The sequence below is a fragment of the Pan troglodytes genome, chromosome 14, assembly GCF_028858775.2.
Source record: "Pan troglodytes isolate AG18354 chromosome 14, NHGRI_mPanTro3-v2.0_pri, whole genome shotgun sequence".
Lineage (NCBI taxonomy): Eukaryota > Metazoa > Chordata > Mammalia > Primates > Hominidae > Pan > Pan troglodytes.
In genome coordinates this window covers 81,042,303-81,068,004 of record NC_072412.2, presented here as the reverse complement: position 1 = coordinate 81,068,004, position 25,702 = coordinate 81,042,303, and the positions used below count along the sequence as shown (strand labels likewise).

Here is a 25,702-nt window from a genome sequence, read left to right as displayed (position 1 = left end):
CTAGTTTCTGTTCTAATCTCATAGTCTTTGATGTTATCATCTCAAGACTGGAAAATGTCATATTCATTTTCTTGATCCAGTTAACATGATTTTATGAGTGGGTTCAATAAATTAGCAGAATCTAGGACAGTTTCTTATCAGTAAAATGAGGATAATAATAGAATTACCTCAAAGGATCAAAGGATAGTTGTGAGGATTAAAGGAGATAAAATATATAAAGCATTTAGAACAGTGCCCAGCACGTAAGTGCTCCGTTAGTGATAGCTATTATTATCTAGAAAGTGCATACGTAAGTTCATAGCAAATATTATTTACAAAGAGCTAACTTTCCCAGATACTCACGTTCAAATTGTTCATGTATTTGCTTTAGCGATGGTCACGCAGAGGCTGTTATCAGCGTCTCTTTTTAGAACAGGCACCTGCTTTTCAGGTGACACTCTTAATTCGATTAATACTGTCTTCTCATATGAAAACACTCTAGGTTCAGGCAAGAACCTGTTTAGTATTGTGATCTAGGAGGGTGAGCAGAACCACCATTTTCTCTTTGATTCTTTGCTTGCTTATTCATTGGTTAGTTCACTTCACAAATGTTTTGCGTGGGAGCCATGTGCTAGGCCTTGTGCTTGGGATAGGTAAGGGGCATGAGACACATCTGTGGGAGAGGAAGATGCCATTGGGTGGCTAAAAATAGTGCCATAAGTGCTGTGAGGGGGAAGCACTGGGTTGCTGTGGGTGATTTAGAGGTGTGCATTGCTGCCACAGGCTCTGGGGTAGGGTGCCTTTGGGAAGGGCCATGGAGGGAAGTTTTTTTGAGGGGAATTGTGAGCAAATAGGCCTCCCAGGCTGCTGAGCAGTGAGCAGTCTATGCTTTGTTCCTCTTTGTTCCTCCTTCTCTGAGGACATCTTATTATCTGCTGATGTGCCTTATGGGCAATTTGCATGGAAGATTTATTAGTCATGTTTTTATGTTCTTCACATTTTATTCACTGGGCTGAAAGAAGCATTTGTGTTTATCCAATATTTATAAGGCAAACAAAATTTTAAAATTTTTAAGAATATTTAATAAAGGCATAGAGGTTTCAGAAAGATTTTTCTTCAGTTATTTTAACCATAACTGGAGTTTTAAACATTTAAGGATGATTTTTGTTTGTTTATTTCAGAGTTGTGGAAGGAATAATGTTTCCAAAGTTCTTTTTTTTCTGAATCAGCCCACAAATTCATAGATTAATCATAAGAAAACCATTTAGCTGGTATTTATGTAAAGAAATATGTTATCATCACTGAATTTTCAAATCTTTGGGCTCATATTCCTGTATTTTGCGGTGGCAACCTTTTTTTTTTTTTTTTTTAAAGAAACTTTTTTTTTCCTTTATCTTTTCTGGTTCCCAAATTAAAGTAGAATTTTGGAGAAACTGGAAAGTTACTGTCAGGTTGACTGGATGTAGTGCTGCAGGGTGTCCAGAAAGGAATATGCAGCTCATTGGAGGTGAGGTTTTTGAGATGGAGTCTCGCTCTGTCGCCCAGGCTGGAGTGCAGCGATCTCAACTCGCTGCAACCTCTGCCTCCCGGGTTCAAGCGATCCTCCTGTCTCAGCCTCCCAAGTAGCTGGGACTACAGACACCCACCAGCATGCCCGGCTAATTTCTATATTTTTAGTAGAGACGGGATTTCACCATGTTGGCCGGGCTGGTCCTGAACTCCTGATCTCAAGCAATCTGCCCGCCTCAGCCTCCCAATGTGTTAGGATTCTGTAATCCCAGCACAGGCGTGAGCCACTGCACCTGGCCTGGAGATAAGTTTTCTTTTTATCATTATTATTATTATTTTTTATTATACTTTAAGTTTTAGGGTACATGTGCACAACGTGCAGGTGGTGTGCTGCACTCATTAACTCGTCATTTAACATTAGGTATATCTCCTAATGCTATCCCTCCCCCTTCCTCGGAGATAAGTTTTGAAATGGTTTAAGAGCTGGAGAGCAGCAGATGAGAAAGAATAGTTCAGGAAAACTGGTAGGCCATGTACCCAGGAAATAGATGATGAAGTAAGAATGAGCACTAAGCAAGGAATTGAGAATCTTGTAGGAGACATAAGGCAAGAAGACTAGTTATATACAGTAGCCCCGCCTTATCAGTGGGGGACACATTCCAAGACCCCTCATGGATGCCTGAAACTGTGGATGGTGCCAAACCCTATTTACACTCTGTTTTTTTCCTGTACATACGTACATACATACATACATATGGTAAAGTTTAATAGGCCCAGCAAGAAATTAGCAACAATAATAATAAGACAGAACAATTATAACAATATACTGTAATAAAAATTATGTGAATGTGGACCCTCTCCAAAATGCCTTATTGTACTGTACTGCAGGTAACTAAAACCACAGAAAGTGAAACTACAGATAAGGAGGGACTACTGTACGAGTCCAAATGTATTAAGTGCAATGAGGATAAAAACAAAATGTTTTAGTCATTTATTCAGTAAATAAATAAATTTGTTGAGTACCTACTATAGCCATGGTTGAGGTGGGGGTAAGATCATTTCTGTTTAAAGAATTCAGAATTCAGGATAGGCTTTTTTTGTTGTTGTTGTTGGGGAGACAAGGTCTCACTCTGTTGCCCAGACTGGAGTGTAGTGGCGCAATCTCAGCTCACCGCAGCCTCCACCTTCTGGGTTCAAGTGATTCTTGTGCCTCAGCCTCCCGAGTAGCTGGGACTACAAGTGCTCACCACCACTCCCTGCTAATTTTTGTATTTTTTGGTAGAGATGGGATTTCACTATGTTGGCCAGAGTGGTCTCAAACTCCTGGCCTCAAGTGAGCCGCCTGCCTCTGCCTCCCGATATGTTGGGATTATGGGCATGAGCCTCTGTGCCCGACCGAAGATAGGCTTTTGATAGAGTTCATGACATTTAACTTGCCCTTAAAGGGTATACAGAGATAGAATTCTAATGCAGTGCTGTCCAATTAAAATATAATGTGAGGTTCATGTAAACTTTCTAGTAAACAGATTAAAAGAAGTCAAAAGAGATGGGTGAAATTAATTTGAATTGTATATATTATTTAACCCAGTACGCACAGAATATTGTAATTTCAGCATTATAATCAATATAAAATTATTGAGATATTTAACATTTTTTCACACTAAGTCCTTGAAATTGACTCTGCATTTTACATGTCAAGCACATAGCACATCTCAATTCAGAAGCTAACTTTTCACTGGAAATATGTGATCTAAATATAGAGTTTATAAAATTTAACAGTTGAAAAACAAAATTCACATACAGTTTGTTCCAGTCATACTTTAAAGTTTTCCAATAACTGAATAGGGCATCTGTTTTAAAATTTTAATGTATATTAAAGTTAATTCAAATTAAAACATCTTTTTCCTAGTCATATTAAATTCATCTCCACCCATGGCTAGAAGCTACCATATTGAATAACACAATTTTAAAGAGCTCGAAAAGAAAGTTTTGTAGGCAGAAAGACCAGTATATGCAAAGGTGTCAAGGAAAAAAGTTGGAGCAGTGTTGAGGAAGCAGCAAGCAGCCCAGTGTAATTTATTTGAAATGAGATAGTGAGAGAAAAACCTGGAATGATATTTGGGAGTCATGGATGCTTAGTCTCCAAATTGGAACTTCATGTAAATAGACATTGGACACTCACGGGTTAAACTTTTTGGGAAAAACTTTATAAGAGGAATGAGAGGCTGCATGTTTTGATGTAGGCTGATTAATCTGGCTGAATTGTTTAGGGTGGATTTGAGAGCCAAGGGAAAGGAGAGAGGCTGGAGGTGAGGATATTAACAAAGAGCTAATCGCAAGTGGAAAGAGCTAATGAGAGCCTGAAGTAGAAAAGGGCTGGAGATTCCCCATCCTAAAAAGATTCCCTTTTACTGAATCAGCCTCCCTCAATGGGTTTCCTAGTGTTCAACTCTTTCTGTGCTGTTACAAATATTATGTTGTGTCTCTAGTATATTGTCTGCTAGTATTTCATTTATTAATTTCCCATCTATCTCCATAGATTGGTACTGTAAACATGTGGCCGTGCAGCACTTATTTCATTGTATCATTGTATGTTATTTTTTGTGTTTGGATCTATTCATTTTAGAGTTTGAGCCATCAGCGAAGAGAGACCATTTCATTTTCATGTTTGCATGCTTAGCACCTAGCATACTTAGGGCCTCTGGTGTTCTGGTTGCACTGAGAAGAAATTCAATAAATGTTTCTTGATTTGACTGAACCTGCAATGATAGTAGTTTGTGGATGGCACAGACTTGGGGATGCCAATAACTTTGACTCATATCTGGGCAATAAGGAAGCAACTGAAGGTGGGGGGTTCATTTCAAGGTGAAGTGCCAGAGGTTTCAAGTCAAATTTTTATTGGGGAAAAGTTGAAGCAACAGTTTGAAGCAGTTTCTGGTATGCCCCTGTTTCTTTTTAAGCATACACAAGAAATTTAAATCATTGGAGAAATCCTATTACTTGATATAGGCAAATATATTACCCCTTACAATTTGTTTAAAATTAGAAATCCTAAAGCTGATGGTGAAAAGCCAGGTATAGTTATTTCGACGGTGAATGATTGAGTGGCAGTTATAGCCCATTCACCCACTGGACAAGTAGGGACGGTGAGGAAGGACTGGTGTTTGTGGGACATGATGATTTCCTCATAATAAATTGGAGACTTTTTGTACATCATGGAGTTAGTTGATAATGAAGAGAAGGTGGAGAAAAATAGTTAATATTTATTAATTTTATTTACAAGTTAATTCATCCACTTTATTAACATCATTAAGAACCTATGTTAGATACAATGTTAGGTGCTTTATACAAACTTTATTCTTACAGTTTTTATAGGTTACAGGTATTATCCCTATTTTATAGAGGTTGATACTGAAGTTAAGAGAGTTTTAAAAGTGTGCCAAAAATCACATAGTAAGTGATCGAGCTGGGAATGGAACCCAGATCTGTCTTACTGTAAAGTTTTCACCATTTGTAATTGGGCATAGTAGATGTTACAGAGAGGGCATTTTGGAGTTAAAAAAAGGTAGGGGGAAAGGTAAGGATCTTTTTCTAGAACAGAAGCTCCTCTTCTGTTCATTTGGATGGTGATGATGAAAACTCTTCCAGTGGCATAACACCAGAAATTATGGGGACTGCATTAGGCTAGCTTTGTCAGGACTCCCATAGGAGGTGGTCTTGTGGAAACCATGATAAAGAATAAGAAGGTGTGAATTTTCTCCCTTTTTTCACTTCTTCACATAATGTAGATAGAGTTAACGTGTGGGAACATAAAATGCTGAGAAGGTGAAATGAAGGAAATAGGGATTGATTGTTTGTAAATTCGGTGTTTCATGCCTTGAAGACTAAAACAAAAAAAATCTTATCTAGTTCATTACCGTTCTAGAGACAGACAGATTTAAAAAGTGTCTGCCTTTTTTTTTTATTTGGAGATGGAGTTTTGCTCTTAGGCCCAGACTTGAATGCAATGGCGTGATCACGGCCCACTGCAACCTCCACCTTCTGGGTTCAAGTGATTCTCTTGCCTCAGCCTCCCGAGTAGCTGGGATTACAGGCACCAGCCACCATGTCTGGCTAATTTTTTGTGTTTTTAGTAGAGATGGGGTTTCACCATATTGGTCAGGCTGGTCTTGAACCCCTGACCTCAGGTGATCCACCCGCCTCGGCCTCCCAAAGTGCTGGGATTACAGGCATGTCTGCCTCTTAATAGAAGGGTCAGATGAGGCTAGGCACGGTGGCTCACGCCTGTAATCCCAGCACTTTGGGAGGCCGAGGCAGGTGGATCACTTGAGGCCAGGAGTTCGAGACCTACCTGGCCAACACAGTGAAACCCCGTCTCTACTAAAAATACAAAGGTTAACCAGGCCACTTCGGAGGTTGAAGCATGAGAATCACTTGAATCTGGGTAGCAGAGATTGCGGTGAGCCAAGACTGCACCACTGCACTCCAGCCTGGGCAACAGAGCAAGACTCTTTCTCAAAAAAAAAAAAAAAAGAGTCATATGAACAAAACTGATATACTTCAACACTAGCTTTCTTTTAGATATCTTAATTTTATCAGTAATGGTAAATGTGTTGTTTAGTTGATTTTTATCAACTAAAACTGGGAGTTTTAGCTGACCCAGGAGAGTGAAAGGGCTCTCTTTGAGACTGATAATCATTTTCTGACATGAGGCTATTTAAGGACTCAAGAACTTCTAATGTCAATTAACCATGAAATATTTTAATAGTGCTTAGTCTTTGCTCAATAGGTTGGTCCGTGCTATGTTTGTAATAGATGTAAGTCAAATCGACATTTTGGTTTATGAGATTCCATGTTTCAGAAGAGGCTGTTGGATTCTTAAAGTGTTTATTCAGTCATCAAATATTTATTAAGTATTGAACTCATGTTAGGCATTGTGACAGACATGGGGTATTTAGTGGTGAACAAAATATATATTTTCCTGCTGTCATATTCTTTGAAATCTAGTGAGGTTGGCAGACTTTAAAAAGACAGTAACACAAATGAATATACTGTCATACATTTTGATAATATTTGACATTGAACATATTGATTTCATCGAACACTAGAGATGTACTTTTTTAGACATATCTTGAAAAGCTGTGTGTGTGTGTGTGTGCATGTGTGTATGTATAAAAATTCACGTTTGTGTAAATCAAGTAATAATTTAGCTTTGTGATTTTGAGCTAGTCATTTTGCTTCTCTGGATTTTAATTTTCTTGTTTATCATGTAGCAATTTATAGAAGATCTTTGTAGAAGTTTCTGATGTTAAATTCAGTCATGATGTTATGTAATTGAGATGTTTATATACTGTTTTTTTAATGTTGCTCAACACCTAAATTAGTTCATTTTGTACCTGAAAATAGAAGTAAGACTTGTTAAATACTAAATTCACCCAATTTGCATCAATAGTTATAAAACTGCCATACTGCAAATGTTGAACGTTTTGCAGAAGCTTAAATATGAAGCTTTGAAAGGTATTGTAGAAATTCTAGATTCTAAGTTCTATTCAAAACCTGTTTATTTTCTTCAGCTGGATATGTATTTGATGTGAATCTTCTAAACTTGAAACAAACACTTGATGGCCATCAGTTTTCCAGTTTATTAGTTTTTAATAGATAATTTTTTAGAGCACATTTAGAAGTATAGAAAAATTGAGAAGATAGACCAATTTATTTTCACAGTGGCAGTAATAGGCCCTATATCTTGGATAGTTGTGAGAATAAGAATTATTGAATGTAAAAGTTTTAACATAGGTCCTCATTCCTACACAGCTATCATTGTGATCAACTTTTTCCCTTCATTATGCTAACTCCTACACTAAAAGAGAGCTAGGTATCTGTTTATCTTTTTAGTTAACAAAAGAAAAAATTCTATTGTCATGCCCAGATTTCCATCTGTATCACTGATGACTACCGACCACAAATCTGTTACACTATTTAATGTTTTCTCTCATTGTTCAGGTAATTAGTTCAGTGATCTTTGTTTCCTTTTTCTAACCATGGAATTTTATGAAAATCTAGAGATCAAGAGGAAGCAACATAAGAATGAGTAGGTGATTTTTGTATTTTTTTCAAAAGCTGATCATTTTAAAACAAAACATTCCAAAAGTTTCTAGTTATTAATATAGAGTTAATATGCATTTGAAGAATTTTCAATAACTTAAACCAACTTTTAGTAAAATTGAACTTTAAAATATATTGACGTGCGTTTATTACATAAGCTGGTATGTGTGGAAAACGAAGGCGAAGATTGAGCAAAAGATATGGAGTAAAATCATGCTGATGTATTTTACACTAACAAAAAGCCACATATAGCCATAGTACTAATGTACTACTCTTTAACATATTACAGTAATTGTAATTTATGGCTTTGAAACTTTTAAGGTATGAAACCCCCAAATCATGTTTATATTTGAAAGAGAAACTTAAGGCAATAAATAGTTTGTAGCAATTAGAAATATATTTTGCATGCCATTAATATATAATTGTATGCTACTTTTATATATTCATTGTAGCAAAGATTCACCAGTGAACTCTATCAGGCCCGGTTTATGATAGATATGTAGATAGATAGGTAGATAGAAAGATGCTGGGTTAATATAGATAGATAAATGGATAGATAGATAGATGCACACACACACACACACACACACACACATACTGATAAAGACCAATCAGAAAATATATATATAATATATATATTTAAAAGACCAATCAGAATATTTATCTATATTATATATATAATATATATTTTTGGGTTGGTCTTTATCAGTGAAGTCATACTTGAATAGTTAGTAGAGTAACCGAATGTCTTGTCTTTGCTCATTTGTGTTTGAGGTATAGTTGTAGTGTCCATGGGATGGTGCAGTGGTATTTGCATCACATAATTGTTGCATGTGGGCCCTTTTGTTCCCATTGACTTTCAGGGCCATTTTGAAACCTGCATTAAAGAAAATTTCTGAGACATTTTCTTCTAGAAACAAGCATGGTGTTAGCAGATTCAAAGCATGGTGTTAGCAGAGAATCAGAAAATAATTTGTATATCAGACCTCTTCGTTCTATAGTTTTGGAGAACAAAGTCTCACAAGTAGCAGATGGCCATAGCTGTCATTCACATAGAGCTCCAGCTTTCATAAAAAGGTATGTTTCCCGGATACAATCTGGGGCCTATTTGCCATTTAACGGCCTCACTCTGTTTGAAGTTTAAAGTTCTCCACTGTACTGCGCCAACAGTTTTTGATATTTATTTAGCAGCTGGCTAGGAACTAGAGAATCTTGTGTTGCACTGAAGACTTGATGTTCACACTTTGAATCAGACAGAAAAATTTATATTATGCCTAATATGTACTGTTTATGAAGACAGAGATGTATATACATGCTCCAAATGATTAAAATGAAAAGTTGTAAACAACACAGTTAACCCTCAGTGGCTCAGTAAATTTTTGTGACAGGATAAATGCTGGTTACACACGTGGTGCTATTCTCTGTGTTTGGCCTATTGGAATGCATTGATCTATATTTCCTAAGCTGAAATGAAATTAAGAAATTTAATTTATATTATAGTTATTGATTAATTACGTTGCTTTGTGACTGTACCAGAATAATACATACAGAAACATATTACTGGTTGAAGTAAGTTTTAGATGGTTACTTGTGGGTTATTGCCCTATTACTGTCTCTATAGAAATGTAAAAGTTTACTTAAAAGTCACCAGAAGGTCAGGTGCAGTGGCATATGCCTGTAATCCCAGAACTTTGGGAGGCTGAGGCCGGCAGATCACCTGAGGTCGGGAGTTCGAGACCAGCCTGGCCAACAAGGCGAAACCCCATCTCGTCTCTACTAAAAATACAAAAATTAGCCAGACATGGTGGCACATGCCTGTAATTCCAGCTACTTAGAAGGCTGAGGCAGGAGAATTGCTTGAGCCCGGGAGGCGGAGGTTGCAGTGAGCCAAGATCGCACCATTGCACTCCAGCCTGGGTGACACAGTGAGATTCCATCTCAAAAAAAAAAAAAAAAAAAAAGTCACCAGAAGAACATGATTGTATTTGGAAAAGATATTTATAAATTTCAGTATGTCTGTAGATGTAGCTTAGTGATATTACCATCACATGTGCCTTGTTATCTTTGGGTGGAAAGGAATAGTCCTGTGACAGTCTTTGAAGGTTGATCATAAGATTTCTGTTTTTTTTGTTTGTTTTTTTTCAATTTCAGAAAGTTTTGAAACACCTAGTTCAGCCTTACTTTTCTTAAGGACATATCTCTGCAGCTTTGACTTGAGTTCTTTCTTTTTAGAAGCAATACGTAACTTAAATATTTTGACTTGCATTTATCCCCAGCTTTTCTTTGTTGAAGAGCTCTGATGTATTGCCTTGTCTCGAATGCATAATTGATCATTATGAAAAGAATACAGGTTGTTCCTGTTGTCTGTTCTTCCTTCTTCTCCAGTAACGGAATTTTGAACTAGGTAAATGGCTGTCTAGAGTCAAGACTACATTTCCTAGCTTCTCTTGTTGCTAGGAGTGCCCCTGCTTCTGGCCACTGGGGTGTAAGTAGATTTGTTTTGTGGCAGCTTGCTTAAGAAACCTTCCTTAAATAAGAGAGAATCCGTTATGTGTGTGTGTGGCGGGGGTGGGGCAGTAGGGGAATGTCCTCTATTTCTTTTTCTTATTATTAATTCCTTCTTTGTATCCTGCTCCCTGGAATACAGTTGCAACTATTTTAAACCATGGAGTTGAGGCCCCCAAGACAGAGAAACAAGATAGAAGGCACCTGCACCTTTGATATTTAATGACAAGCGATGAAGTACCATGATGAAAACAGCCCCAAACCCCTAACTACACTTTCATGTTTCATATGACAGGGAAATAAACTTCTGTTTTGTGTAATCAATTGCTATTTTGGGTTTCAGTCATTGCAGATGAACCCAATCCCAACGATTGGGTTCAACAGGTTATATATAACATTAACTGATTCTTTAACTACTGTGTTAATATATATTCTCCTAGAGTTGTGTACTGGTTAGAACTCTTAGACACAAGGGTGAAAACTGTCACCTATGTGAAAGGACCCTGGAGTGGCCCCCAGAATTGGAGGAGACGAAGAGCTCATTTACCACACCTCTAAGGATGTTCACAGCCAGGGACTGGACCCCACTAAGACTCTGTCTCTCCACATTTTGGATCTAATTTCATTTTCCTCTTGGTTTTATTTTGTTACTGCAGACTGGCTCTCTGCAGTGAAGGAGTATGGTACCAGACTAATTTCCTTAATACTTGAGGCTTCAGATGCGACACAGCTGTGTCTTGTCTTCTGTTGTTGGAAAAATATTAGGGAGCAACTCACATTACCTGGTTTGGGTCACATGCCAGTTGCACCTCTTTACCTGTCACTGGACCAGCTTGGATTACCTGCAGTTTATTGTGGCTACTTTGGAGGCAGGTGGATGGGAAGATCGGACCTGGGGGAGGGTGCAAGGATTGGCAGCATCCACTGAAACCATTTGTTCTAAATGAAGTGGGTGCTGTTTTGACAAAACAGTGTCTATTATAGCTGATACATCATTTATAGATGATTTACAATTGGGCTCATCTTATTCTTTCTTGAAAGCCGTCCATGTGTGAAAAAAAAATGAGGGCTGTGAGTTTGCTTTGAATTTGGTTTCTGACTTTGAAGTTGTGAAATTTGGCAAGACTGCAGCTCAGATAAATCCTTTGTTTGGGAGTTTTGATGAAAATTATTTCAGGCCCCATTATCACATTATACAGGCTAACTGTTAGGAACCACTGAACAGATTTCCTTATTTTCTTTGATCTTCAGTCTCATTGATTATAGTGGAAGCATTGCTGTAATCATTAATCTTTTTAATGTAGACCTAAGGAGGTGTTTTGGATATTAAAGAATTAAGGCTATTATGCCCTGAAAAATACTTTAGTGTCACAAATTCTACTTGAAATTCTAAGGTGAGCGCTTCTCTAAGGAGTTAAAATTTGACATTTAAGGAGTTAAAATTTTATGTATGTTTGACATACATAAAATTTGAGAAGTAAAAATTCTTTTGAAAGGGCTTTGGGATACTGAGTTTCTAGAATGTACTTGAAATATTAACAAATGATGGACGGTAAATTAATTGAAAGGTCATGATGTCATGGGATTGAGTTCTGTTGAGGGAGAGAGGACATCTCCTTCCACAGGGCATGCATTCGGAGTGGGCAGGGCCTGGCGTGGGCTGGGCAAAAGCTAGTCATGACACAGCTCCTGCTTCCAGGTGGCTTTCAAGCAATATGGTGATGTTTCAGAGACTTCAAAAATAGAGGTGTATTGCTTGTGGAAGTATTATATTTATTAATCTGATTTCAAGTCAGATATGTGTGAGGTGCATAGATGAAGCATATTCTTTCTCCAGGATGCTGAAAGTCTCAAGCTTTTTATTCTTTTGTGCAATCAAAGATGAAAAGAAAGTTTTGTTGTTTGGGTCACGTAAACCATCATACACTTTCTCTTGGTATCGTTTTGCCGGCCCATGCAAGAGAAGGGGAGGGAAGGGAGCGTTTGATATTTAATGAACAAAGAAGCATACTTTCAACAGCCAGTGTCAGCTCTGAAAATGCCTTTTCTGATCAGAACCTTTCGTAGATGATGTTCACTAGAGTCCCAGACAGGAAGAAGGAACGAGGGCCAGAAAGGCAGTCTTGCTGCAAGATGTCATAGGATTAATTTTTCATTCCCCAGGAGCAGCCACAGCAGGCACACTCCATGAGGACCTGCATTGTTTGGAGGAGTTGACCTCTACTGTGAGGGTTGGAGGTTATGCATTTAGAGCTCCAATATGAATGGTTACTATGTGGGGAGACTAGTGCCTTTCCTTCACCCACAAAAAGTGCAAGTCCGGGTCAGAGATTAGCATCCGGTTGCTTGCTATTGCCTTTCCTTCTAGCCTAATTTTGGAGAGAGGTGAATGTGTGTTTTCATTTTTATCCCTGATGGCCTGCGGTTAGGATTTTTCTTCTTTGAAGAAGGGAGGTATACGCCCCTTTAGCAGTTAATGATAATGTTTATAAGGACCTGAAGTCTTTGAATAAAAGCTCAAGAATGTCATATTATTTTCATCTGCAAGGTGAATAATCTGTTATGATGTATAAATATCTGAAGTAATGTGGAAGGACAGGACAAAAATAGGTTTCTGAGAAATGTGTGGCGTTTTTTGTTTCCTGATAATATTACAGCTTTATCTACTGATCTCAGCTAGAGTTTGTCATGTCCAGATCCCTCTGGGCTGAGCCGTCGCTCCTTTGCCTCGTTTTCCAAGGCCTATTTCATTGCACAATTAAGCCTTGCTTAAAACCTTCTCTTCTCATGAATTCAGACATTTCATAAGTTAAAACTACCTATTAAATATTCAGTTTTAGGATTTTGTTTAGATTATACTTCCTATTTCATGATGAAGGACCAAGACGTATGTTTCTTATTATGTTTATTGTGTCCTGCTTTAAACTATCTAGCAAATTAAATGTCATCAAGTCCTGATTTTGCTGTATTCAAATTTTTTCAGTCTAACTTTATTTTATTAACTTATTAATTTTATTGCCAAACTTGTCTAATCAGCTAAAATTCTAGTTAATTTACTTTTTATGGGCCTAAGATGAGAGCAGTAGTAATAATATTTTATAAACAGTGGGAGCATTTTTTTCTCAGTATTGTGAGAACCTTTAAAAAAATTTTTTTTTGGTTTAAACTAGTCTATGTGGGAAAGCTCCCTCTAGTGTTTCTTGGAGCAAGTACAAGTGGTGTTGAACTATGTTTTTCAAGAAATGAGCCTTAGGGCCAGGCTTGGAGGCTCACGCCTATAATCCCAGCACTTTGGGAGGCTGAGGCAGGCAGATCACTTGAGGTCAGGAGTTTGAGACCAGCCTGGCCAACATGATGAAACTCTGTTTCTACTAAAAATACAAAAATTAGCCGGGCATCGTGGTGGGCGCCTGTAATTCCAGCTACTCGGGAGGCTGAGGCAGGAGAATCACTTGAACCTGTTAGGTGGAGGCCTGCAGTGAGCTGAGATCGTGCCACTGCACTTGAGCCTGGGTGACAGAGAGAGACTTGGTCTCAAAAAAAAAAAAAAAAAAAAAAGTGAGCCTTAAATAATAGGACTAATTTGATAAATAGAGAGCATCTGGTTGAATAGATAGTAGGTTGATCTCACATTGAAAATGCTTTGCAGTTGGGTAGAGGGATGTGCTGTATTTGAAAACATGGATCTCAAAAATAAAGAACGTTCTTTATTTTTCCATATAGAAATGTTCCATATAGAAAATGGAACATTAACTTTCTTGATTACATGTTTATGAGATGCTTTACTTTCTTGTTTTGATAACTTTGTTTCTAATTTCACCGTTTTAGAAATCATGCCCATAGAAATATCCATATCTAAGGAAAGAAATATAAGGTTATTTTTCATAAGTGACACAAATATTTTAAAATCAAAGTATGTTCTTCTTATTTTGAGAAGGTACACAATAGAGTATTTTTGCATAACGACATGCAAACTTTTTCAAACTTTATTCCTTATACAAATATTACTTTTATAGGAGAGCTCCCAGTTTCTCCTAATGGCAGAGAAAACAGTTTTACCTACATGGGTTCATTTTACAGGGGCAAACCGCTCTTCTAATTAGTGGCTGATTCCTGAGTTTTACCTAAAATACTTGATGCCATGTAGGGGTCACATTTAGCAATCCAGAGAACACAGGAAGCTTGAGGATCCTAAAGATGTCTTCACCTCACAACTTAGCCCACAAACAGCCCAGAATTAAATTTTATGTTGATGCTCAATATTCTGTTAGATCTTCTTCCCCATCCTCATCTTAGCTAATGAGCAAGCTTGCTATTTTACAGAGAAAATTAAAGCAGAGGAGAAATGCTATAAACTGCCATCACCCATCTGCCTGCACCTGTGCCTTTCTATTCTGCCTTTCCCTTTCAAACTGCCAGTTCAGTTCAACCTCTTCCTTGGGCCTAGATTCTGTCCCCTCTTGCCTACTTAAGGACATTGCTCCAGCAATTCTGCCCTGTTTCTTGAAATCATTGATTTCCCCTTCACCATTATGTATTCTCTATTGGAAGCTGTCATTTCTTCCAAGAGAGAACCCTCTCTTGACTCACTTGTTTCTCCTACTGCTGCCCTTATAAGTTGTCTGTTCCTATTGCTTTGAATTTCGTTCTTGAAATTTCTTTTGAACCTACTCCATTAAGGCTTTTGTCCTTAGCTCCCATCATTTTTTCTTGTCAAAGTCACCTGTGACCTCGTGTTGATTACTCTTTTCTTTTGGAAACCTTTCTTACTTGACTTCAGGATGCCATTCTCTCCTGGTTTTATACCTGGCTCTTGCTGTATTTTCTTTCTTTCATATTTCTCCATCTTTCAAACTGTAAGCACTATGGCTTCAGGGCTAGATCCTGGAGATAACCCCCTCTGTGTGTCTGCCTAGCTGTCTATGTCTCTGTCTCTGTCTTTCTCTCTCTGTCTTCTATACTCTTGATGAACTCATCTAATCTCATGGCTTTAAATACCATCTAGATGCTAATAACTTCCAATTTTCTATCTCAGCCCTGATCCTGGAGCTCCAGACACATATAATCAACTGCCTACTGACATCTCCTCTTGAATGTCTGTAAGCTTCTCAAAATTAATGTGTCCAGAACGCGGCTCCTGATCTCTTAAGCCATCACCCACCTGAAGTCTGTCCTATTGTCGCTCCATTTTTTCTAATTCCTGTGGCCCTAAACCGTGATGTCATCCTTGCCTGCTCTCCTTCTCCTGGACCTCACATTGGATTCATCAACATATCATCATGTCTGTACCTTTAAAATTATATCCAGAAGCTGGCAGCTGCCTAACCGCCTCCCTTGCTGTCGCTTCTGTGTGAGCCACCAATGGCTCACCCTGGATGAGTGCAGTAGACACCTGCCCATTACCCTTGTCCATATTCCACACAGTAGCCAAAGGGTTCTTTTGAAAGCAACTTAGATCATGTCATTTCCACACTGAGCACTGCACTGTACCAGGGGCTTTCTATCTCACCAAGAGTAGAAGCCAAAATCCTTTCAAGACCCTGCAGGATTTAGATCTCCCACGTCTCCCACAACTGCCTCCCCCATAATCGCGTGCTCACTCACTCCCAATCCAGCCATGCTGGTTCCTCACAGTTCCCTGAACATACCAGGAAAATTTGTGCTTCAGGGCCTTAGTACTTGATGTTCTGTCTGCCCAGAACATTCCTCCCTTTGTTATTTATATTGCTCATGACCTTGCTGACTTCAGATATCTACTCATATATCATCTTATAGTCCTTTCTCTAAAATTGCAACGGTTTTCCTCAAAATTTTATGTCTTTCCAAATTTCCGCCTTCCCTGCATTATTTTTCTCCTTGGAAATGTTCACTAAAATCCCTTATATTTTACTTCTCTTGTTAATTTTTTCTTCCCTATCTCCCCACCCCAATTTAAATTTCATGAAGGCAGGGAATTTGATTTAGCCATAGCTTCTCACTTATTTCATCTTCTTATGTAGCACGCATTGGAATTATATTTTGATTTAAACGTTATTAAATGCTTTCATTGTCGCAGCACTGTGTCAGGCATATTTTCACATCTAATTCATTTTTCTTAGGTTGCCTTTCAGATAAACATTGTGATTTCCATTTTGCATATGAAAAACCTGAGACCTAGGGGGTATCATATCTTTTCTATAGATAAACATAGATACTGGACCCAGGCTTTAAGTAGAAACCGTTTAACAGCATGATGTGTACTTTTCTAATATGTGAAGCTATGGACTGCTTCCTTTTAAAAATAATAATTTTGATTGTGTGTGTGTGTGTGTGTGTGTGTGTGTGTGTGTGTGTGTGAGACAGGGTCTCACTCTGTCACCCAGGCTATATAATGCAGTGGCATGATGTGATCACTGTTCACTGCAGCCTCGACCTCCCAGGCTCAAGTGATCCTCCCACCTCAACTTCCTAAGTAGCTGGGGCTACAGGCATGTGCCACAACTCCTTCCTGGTTTAAATTTTTTGTAGAGACGGAGTCTCCCTATGTTTCCCAGGCTGGTCTTGAACTCCTGGTTTCAAGCAGTTCTCCTGCCTTGGCCTCCACAAAGTACTGGGATTATAGGTGTGAGCCAACACACCCCACCTGACTTTGGTTTTGAAAGGGAATTGGAAAGTGACGGTTCTTGCCTGCTCCTTTGTCATATGACTTCTTCCCAAGCATGCCATCTTCTGTCTTGTTACACCAGCACTAAACTCAGCCACTTTTGGGGAGATTTTATTCTCTCTCTCTTTTTTTCTCTTTTCTTTTTTTAAGACAGAGTCTCACTCTGTTGCTCAGGCTGGAGTGCAGTGGTGCAATCTCTGCTCACTGCAACCTCTGCCTCCCAGGCTCAAGCGGTTCTCCTGCCTCAGCCTCAGGAGTAGCTGGGATTACAGGTGCGCACCACCATGCCTGGCTAATTTTTGTGTTTTTAATAGAGATGGGGTTTTGCTATATTGGCCAGGCTGGTCCTGAATTCCTGACCTCAAGTGATCCACCTACCTCGCCTCAGCCTCCCAAAGTGCTGGGATTACAGGTGTGACCCACTACGCCCGGCCTCATTCTCTTTATCAAATCATGATTCCCCAGATTTTTTCCTGTGAGTTACTCTTTTATATTTTCTATCTGATCACTTTTACACATTTGTAACAGTCATAGGATAAGAAGGCACAAGTCATACCTTTTACAGAAGGAATTCAACTGGAGAAGCAGTGAGACAGCATGAGAGGAGAGAACTTAGTAGAAAGGTTTAAGAAATGTCTCTCTGACAATTTGGCCTAACTTAGAGGCCGTCAAAAAGGCAGCAGTTAGAAAAGAGCTGAACCATAAATGGGTTTGGAGCAAAGTTGCCAAGAATATCTAAGAACTAAAGCCTGGTCTGAGAGGAAACTGTCTTGGCTCATAGCCCGAGGATCAAAAACAAAGCTACTTGTATGACTCTGGTTTAAGTCACAGAGATACTCTTGCTTTCTTTGGCCCCAATAGTGTAGTCTCTTGTAATCTCATTCTTTTCCTCTTCAGTGGTTTGACTTCTGTTGTTAACAGTTTATTGCCACATCTGTAAAATAAGACAGTGGGGACCGGTGATTCCTTAAGGAGACCCTTAGTTTTACAGTTTTACAGTTCTATCATTTTCAAATCAGTGTATTACTCTATTCTATTTTGAATCTAGACTCAGTTTTAGACTTCTATTTTACTGTGGAAAATTTGCTTTAAAGAATAATTTAGATTTTTAACTAAATACAAAGAATCTCTGAAGTATTTTAGGATAAAAGTTAAAATGAGATTGTCAAACAGCTTCACCCTAAAAACCATAGCACGAACTGGGTGTGCTTCTGAGGCTACTGGGGCTGGAAGAATGGCTGGGAATGATTAGTGTTTCCTTGAATACAAATGAACTGGTACTTGGCATCTATATATCTTCCCAGCATTTTCCATTACATGAAGATGAAGTTTTAAAAAGCTCAATTAAAAATTATAACATTAAATGACCAAATCAATCGTTTCTCAAAATGCTGCATTTTACTTCATACGATTACGCTTTCAACATCATCCCTGTGTTGCCTGGATAGTCTGTAAACTAATCTTAATGGTTTCTTAAACAAGCAGAATTAATTATAAAGGAAATCTACCCTTCCCCTAAAGCCACGCGTTACTTCCAAACTAAATATATTTCTTTTCCATACTGTCTCTGTTTGAGTGAGACTAGTTTAAATTGCTATTCTTTCTCATTAGGCAGTTTTTCAGTTTACTTGTTCCCTAATGTTTTTCCTCAACTTTTTTTTTTTTTTTTACACTTCTCTAAATCTTGCTCTGCCTACTATAGTTATTATAAAAGATTAATAATATCAAGCAGTGAAGCTTATATCAATTGTAAAATAATTGATACAGTTCTTTTTTGTTTAAATATGTTTTAGGAAGCTTATTCTCACGCTGATATCTGTCATATCTATTTTTAAACATTTATTGAAGTTCATCTGTTATCAGTGAACCGTGTGAATAAAAAAGACATCGTACTGTAGATTAATCTTATATCCATAATTAGTAAGGATGGGACACTTGTGATTATTTAAACAGTATAATAAAGACTACAGTCATCAAAATTAAAATGTTTCTTTTTAAAGAAAGCTAAAGCTTTGCTCTTTAGTCCCAAACAATCTGTGTATTTCCTGATTGCAGAGTCAGGAAATACTTAACTTTTGAAGCAATAACGGTTACTCCTGGGAAGTTTTATAATTGGCTGCATAGTGATAACGTGGACTTTAATAAATACAATGAAAATACCGCCAGCTTATTTAGAAAGAGAGAACTTCTTAAGTGCAACCGAGAGAGCTAATACTGAGGACTACACCAGTTTGGCAAAATCATTGCTCTTCGTGACCACCTCCAGTTTCCAGCTGGCTTCCTGATCAAAGGTATCTTTCCTTAGTGCTTTTTCACTCTCCAGATTTTCTCCTGTGTTTGTTCAGGTCTTTGAACATCAGTGTTTGGTAGTTGTAGAATTTGTTTTATTTTGAAATCAGGTAAAATGTAGTTTATAAAATGTTAATGGGTTTTTTGAAGTATGTTAAGTAACTATGATAACCAATTAATGAGAAAGAACAGCATGACATCAAGGAATCTAGAAGCAATATTTTTTTTTTTTTTGTCTAGAGTGAGGAATTGCTTTAGTGTCTGAGTCTTGGTACTTGATTCTAAATTGTTTTAGTGAGGTCACTGAAGGTGTAACAACAAAATACTAGCTAAAGGTGGCACTGTGCTTTTTCTAAATATGATGAGACCCTTATTTTTGTTGAATTGATTCCTGTGTGTTAATGGAAATGAATCATTTTAACAACCTGCACACTACTTCAGGTTTAATCATAAAGGTGATTTTTCCCTCTCTTGATTGTACATTATCTTGCCTTTATATTGGCATTAATCCAAAAATTAACTCGCAGAGTATGGATCTCGATGAGAACTTATCAACCATCTATCAAATTCCCCCATTCACTTTGCTCTTGAGGAAGCTATCTGGCAGAGGTGCAACAACTATTCCCAGAGGTCTTGAGCAAAATATTGGGGATAGAATATAAACCTGTCAGTCCCTAGTTTGGTTGAGCCTCTTTCAGTATCATTGTTTTGTGTTAATAGATTAAATGCTGCCACTGAGTAGAAATCTTGCCTTAAATTGGTGTGTGTAAATCGTCATTAGGCTCTGTGGGTTGTAGGCAGATTCTGAGCAGCAGAATTATTTGTAGCTGCAATATGTAGCTAGGGTGTGTAGCTTGAGGTGCTCTGTAACATTTAGAGTCATTCTGGAAACATACCGTCACTTCCTAGTTTGGGTGAATGGTGAGCAGAGTGAGAAGCCACTGCTTTCTATTTTTGGGTGTGACAGATCTCTTGAGTCACCAACGGGAATTTACTAAACTGTCTCAGTCCTGAAGAATTTATATCAGAGTTCTAGGTAGTTTTTCACTCCTATATATATGACTCTGTTTGCTGTCAGCATTCATTCAAGTTCTTCTGAGCCCAGCCCATTTTCCTAGTGGCCACAGGGAGGAATTCTAGTAAGCAACAAAATCTCCCCAACTCGGTCTTTCACTTAAGAGCTTATGGTACGATGGTACAGGAGAAAGAGATATTGAAAAGATACAACACATACAAGAAGGATTCAAATTCGTTCAACAATATTTGTAAATGTATGTATAAATATATGTCAGTTAACACTACGCTACAGGAGAATCCTATGATTCCAGAATATTGTATGTATGTACAAGTACTTGATAGAAATTTTATTTCTCTTGCATTGTTTCTGATGAATCCCTTAAGTAAATGCTTCAATACAAGATTTTCATGATTCTCTGATCACTCATTTCCCCGCTATGGATATTTTACTGTGCTTATATGAGCAGTGTGCCCCTTCTGGTGTGGCCTAAGTGAGTAGTCAGGGGCTGTATAATGCTAGTGTTTATACTCTGTGTTTCACATGAGGATAAGCAAAAAAAAAAAAAAAAAAAAAAACAGAGCTGTTGTTAGTTCAGTTTTGCAGAGTCTCTGCAACCCATGTCATTCAAAGTTGTGGTTAGTCATAACCTGAGAAAAGGTAGTAAAGGTAACTAGAACCAGTTTTGTGTTGTAATATTAGCATCTTAAATTATTAAAGATTAAATTATGTACTCAGTTTAGAATTCAAGATGATAAACTTTGCTTATATAAATTGGATCACTTACAGAATTACATTTAGGTGTTGAGTTTTTACCTGTAGTCACAGGGAAGTATCCTGGGAGACTACAGAAATTCAGCCACAAATCAGTTTTTCATGTAAAAACTCTTGATATGGCAGTAGAGAAATTCAAAAGACTTGACACAATTAAGGTTGAATTGACTTTATGTGCAATCTCAATTGTAGAATGGAACTCTGAGGTTGTATGTAAATCATTTAAATATTTGTAACAAGATAAAATATCTGCAGTAAAATCAGTGCTACAGGCTATATTTCTGATTCTGTACTCTGTAGAGACACTTTTGGAGGCATACTTGGGTTAAAAATTAGATGAAAAGTATTTAGTGGAAATCAGACAAAAAGATTTTGGGTTAAAAATCAGATTAAAAATATTTAGTAATCAGATGAAAAGTAGAGAGAAAGAAGAGATCATTCTCCTAGGGCTTTGCCCACTAGAATCATTTTATTTTTTGCAGGTTTGCACGGTTGAGTGTCAGCTAGCTCACTCTCCATAGCTTTGGCCCTTGCCAGGTAAGGTAAATCACATACTAAGGCAGTAAGAAAATGACAAAGGGTTGAGGTTGCTAGTCACATGTTAGCACAGATACCTGACTTTGTCCCTGAGACATGGCAAGTGTTCAGGGTGAGTCACTGAAGCTATAGCATGTGGATTTTATCCTTTCATAGGAAATACTTGGTCTAGCAAGCAGAAATTCTTGTTATTTGTAAACTATGAATGTTCTAGCAGTATATCCCAAATAATTACAACAGCCCCTCCTTATCCACAGTTTCAGTCACCTGTGGTCATCTGTGGTCCGAAAATATTAAATGGATGTGGCAATAAACTGTTAACATCTCTGAACTCAGAGACCTTGTGGGAGGAATGTGCCTTGTATGTTGGAGAAATAGCAAGGAGGCCATTGTGGCTGGAGCTGAGTAGAAGGGAATTTAGTAGGAGATAAACTCTTGGAACCAATTGCCAATCAGGAAATCTTTGAATCCACCTACAATCTGGAACTGCACCGCCCCCACCATGCACACTCCCCACCCTGCCCCTTTGAGTTCTCCCGCCTTTGTGGATCAAACCAATGTACATCTTACATATACTGATTGATGTCTCATGTCTCCCTAACATGTAGAAAACCAAGCTGTAGCCCAACCACCTTGGGCACATGTTCTCAGAACCTCCTGAGGCTGTGTCATGGTCATGCCCTTAACCTTGGCAAAATAAACTTCTAAACTGATTGAGACCTGTCTCAGATACTTTTTGGTTTATAGAATGTACCACATTTTATTTATCTCTTCACTTGCTGAGGGACGTTTGGATTGTTTTCAATTTTAGAGTTGTGAACCCAGAAAATCTGAGACAGGTCTCAGTTAATTTAGAAAGTGTATTTTGCCAAGGTTGAGGATGCGCACCTGTGACACAGCCCCAGGAAGTCCTGATGACATGTCCCCAGGGTGGTTAGGGCACAGCTTGGTTTTATACATTTCAGGCAGACACGAGACATCAGTCAATATATGTGAGAAGTACCTTGGATCCGTCTGGAAAGGCGGGACAATTCGAAGCAAAGGCAGGAAGACTCAAAGCAGGGAGGGAGTTTTTAGGTCATAAACAGGTGCTATGGTTACATTCTTTTGAGTTTCTGATTAACCTTTCCAAAGGAGGCAATCAGATATGCATCTATCTCAGTGAGCAGAGGGGTGACTTTGAATAGATAGGAGGTAGGTTTGCCCTAAGCAATTTTCAGCTTGAGTTTTCCTTAGTGATTTTGGGGGCCTAAGATATTTTCCTTTCACAGGGTATTGGGACAAAAGTGCCTTTGAATATTTGTTTGTAGGCTCTTGTGTGGACATGTTTTCCAGTCTTTTAATTTTTAGGAGTGGAATGCCTAGGTAATGAAGTAGGTCTATATTTAACTCCTAAGAAACTGCCAAACCATCCTCTAGAGTGGTGTGTCATTTTATATGTCTGTGTACAATGTATGAGAGTTCAGTTGCTCCCATGTCCTTGCTGGCAGTCTTCTTTTTATCTTAGCCATTCTAAGAGGTATATAGTGGTATCTTATTGTGGTTTTAATTTGCATTTTCTCTGATAGTTAATGCTGATGAGGGATGTCTAGGTTTTAATCTCCTCATCAGAAAAGGTTATTTTGTCCTCATGGTTGGAACTTTGGTTCCTTTCAGCTGAGGCACAAATAACTTTTAAACACAATCAAAAGACATATTATGACATAATAGGTTGGCAGTGGCTTATATAGTTTCATGGTTTTGTTTCTGGGAGACTCATTTAAAGTGGGAAAATATAATCCTGCTATTCAATTTCAATTTTCATAACATTTTAATTTTATCTTGAAGTCATTTATGTCAAATAATGTAAGTGCATGCTCTGTCTCGTGTAGTGTCTATTACTTTGTATATTATTTAGGATGAAAATACATTCCATGTGGTAATAATTGGGCTAGGTAAATGTAAATTGTCTCAAAACTTTCAACTAGAATCAGGGTTTTAATTTTTTCCCCCAGGTTCCTGATGTTATTAGCAGCATAAGGCAATTATCTAAAGCGGCCATGAAAGAGGATGCCAAACCCAGCAAAGATAATGAGGACGCCTTTTACAACTCTCAGAAGTTCGAAGTCCTGTACTGTGGAAAGGTGACCGTGACCCACAAGAAGGCCCCCTCAAGCCTCATCGATGACTGCATGGAGAAGTTCAGCCTGCACGAACAGCAGCGCCTGAAGATCCAAGGCGAGCAGCGCGGTCCGGACCCAGGAGAGGACCTGGCTGACTTGGAGGTGGTGGTGCCCGGGTCCCCCGGAGACTGCCTGCCGGAGGAGGCTGACGGCACCGACACCCACCTTGGCTTACCTGCCGGGGCCAGCCAGCCTGCCCTGACCAGCTCTCGGGTCTGCTTCCCTGAGCGGATTTTGGAAGATTCTGGCTTTGATGAGCAGCAGGAGTTTCGGTCTCGGTGCAGCAGTGTCACCGGCGTGCAACGGAGAGTTCACGAGGGCAGCCAGAAATCCCAGCCGCGACGGAGACACGCGAGCGCACCCAGTCACGTCCAGCCCTCGGACTCGGAGAAGAACAGGACCATGCTCTTCCAGGTACACCTGATCGGACGCTGTCCGCCCTTGCCCCAAAAGGTGCCAGATGGAAGTAGCTGGGCATCCAGTTCCTCCCAGCTCCACCTCTATATAACGAATAATCTAACTTTTATTTGTTTTCCCCTTCAAAGCAGATAAGGCAGGTGGAGGAAGAGTGCAGAGGAAAGTAGGGAAGCGGGGAGAGGCAGACGTGGAGTGCGGAGTATAAGAATTAAGGGAGTAGGGAAGGAAGAGGAGGAGGAAGCAATTCGTAGAACGTCCTGGACACCTGGTAGAGAGAGTAAGAATCTATAACCAGCATTTGCCTTGGGGTGATTCTCAAATAAATGCTTAAAAAAAAAATTGTAGGCCCGGCGCGGGGGCTCACGCCTGTAATTCCGGCACTTTGGGAGGCCAAGGTGCGCGGATTACTTGAGGTCAGGAGTTCCAGATCAGCCTGGCCAACATGGCAAAACCCCGTCTCTATTAAAAAACAAAAATTAGCCAGATGTGGTGGGGGCGTGCCTGTAATCCCAGCTAATCAGGTGCTGAGGCGGGAGAATTGCTTGAACTGGGGAGTCGGAGGTTGTAGTGAGCTGAGATTGACCCCCTGCACTCGAGCCTGGGCGACAGAGCGAGACTCCATCTCAACAACAACAAAAAAATTGTAGAAAGTAAATCTTTAAAGATATGAATCTGAGAGAGTGCGATTTGGCATGGAGAAACAAGGGACTTTTTTTCTAGAGAAGAAAAAACTCCAGAGACTTGTATTTGTATTTTGAGTCGAGGACACACCAATTTATGCTGTCACACCAAAAGACGTTAAAGAAACATCATTGGCCTAAAAATGTACTGAATTGGATACTAAAATAATTTGATGCAAGCTGTAGTATTGGTATAAAAGATCATTCTTAATTCTAAACATTTTTGAATGTTGTACAGGGTATAGAAGGTGTCAGGTTACGCTTAAAATAACTTAATTCCTAACAATACTCTGTAGAGAGTCTTTAATTCTCAGCTTGTGAGATTTGAGTTTCCTTGGGGGGAAAGAAAAGAGTGACTGTCTTTTTTAAACCTATTTTAAAGATTTCCTAAGAAGGAGATTCCGGAGTATTTTGGTAAATAGTACCGGTGTGTAATATCAGAAGTTTGCTTTATCGGAAGTTCATGAGGCTTTTTTTTCACAAATGATAATATTTTATTATAGAAAAAGCATCCCAAATGCTTTTTCCCAAATGCAGGATTTCATAAACACTGGTAGGTGAACAAGTACAGCTTCAAAAGTAAATTCAAAGTAAAGAGGCAACACTTACAAACATTTTGCCTTAAGGAGAAAATGTGATGTTCTCCTGCAGAAGTGATCCCACACAGAACCCAAATGTGGCTCCATATCATGAAGGCATCAGATTTGCTTTCTGAGCTCAGTATGCCCATTTCAACAATTGAAAATGATGGCAAGAAGTAGCATTGAATATATTACTACTTGATTAAAAAAAACACACCCCTGATTAAAAAAAAAAATTAAGAGACAGGGTCTCGCTCTGTCATCCAGGCTGGAGTGCAGCAGTGTGATCACAGCTCACTACAGCCTTGACCCCTGGAAGTTCATATTTTTTCTTTTTTGTTGGTGGTGGTTTTGTTTTTAATGAACTCAAGGTATGTCATTAAAGCCTCTCTAGTCTTTGGTGATGTATTAACTGAATTTCCCCTTTTCTTGGGGTTATCAGATTTGTTCTTTTTTTAGCTAGTCACAGTCCTTGTTGTTAATTTTTCTGAATGCGTTATTTTCAA

The 25,702-nt window shown here is 38.6% G+C and overlaps 1 protein-coding gene across 10 annotated transcripts in view; it reads left to right on the top strand.

The window, feature by feature from the left end:
- Positions 1-25,702, top strand: part of TBC1D4 (TBC1 domain family member 4) — a 200,157-nt gene that overhangs the window by 98,724 nt on the left and 75,731 nt on the right. For 7 of the 10 annotated variants that reach the window (XR_010150515.1, XM_003314176.6, XM_063792201.1 and 4 more), the window contains exon 2: positions 23,351-23,932. Coding sequence is in view for 9 of the 10 variants with exons in the window: in XM_003314176.6 (XP_003314224.4) it covers positions 23,351-23,932 (582 nt within the window). In the remaining variant the exon portion in view is untranslated. Of the gene's footprint in view, positions 1-18,794; positions 19,033-22,465; positions 22,551-23,350; positions 23,933-25,702 lie in introns of those variants that run through there. The other 3 variants (XM_063792204.1, XM_054665379.2, XM_063792202.1) reach the window with 3 other exon arrangements.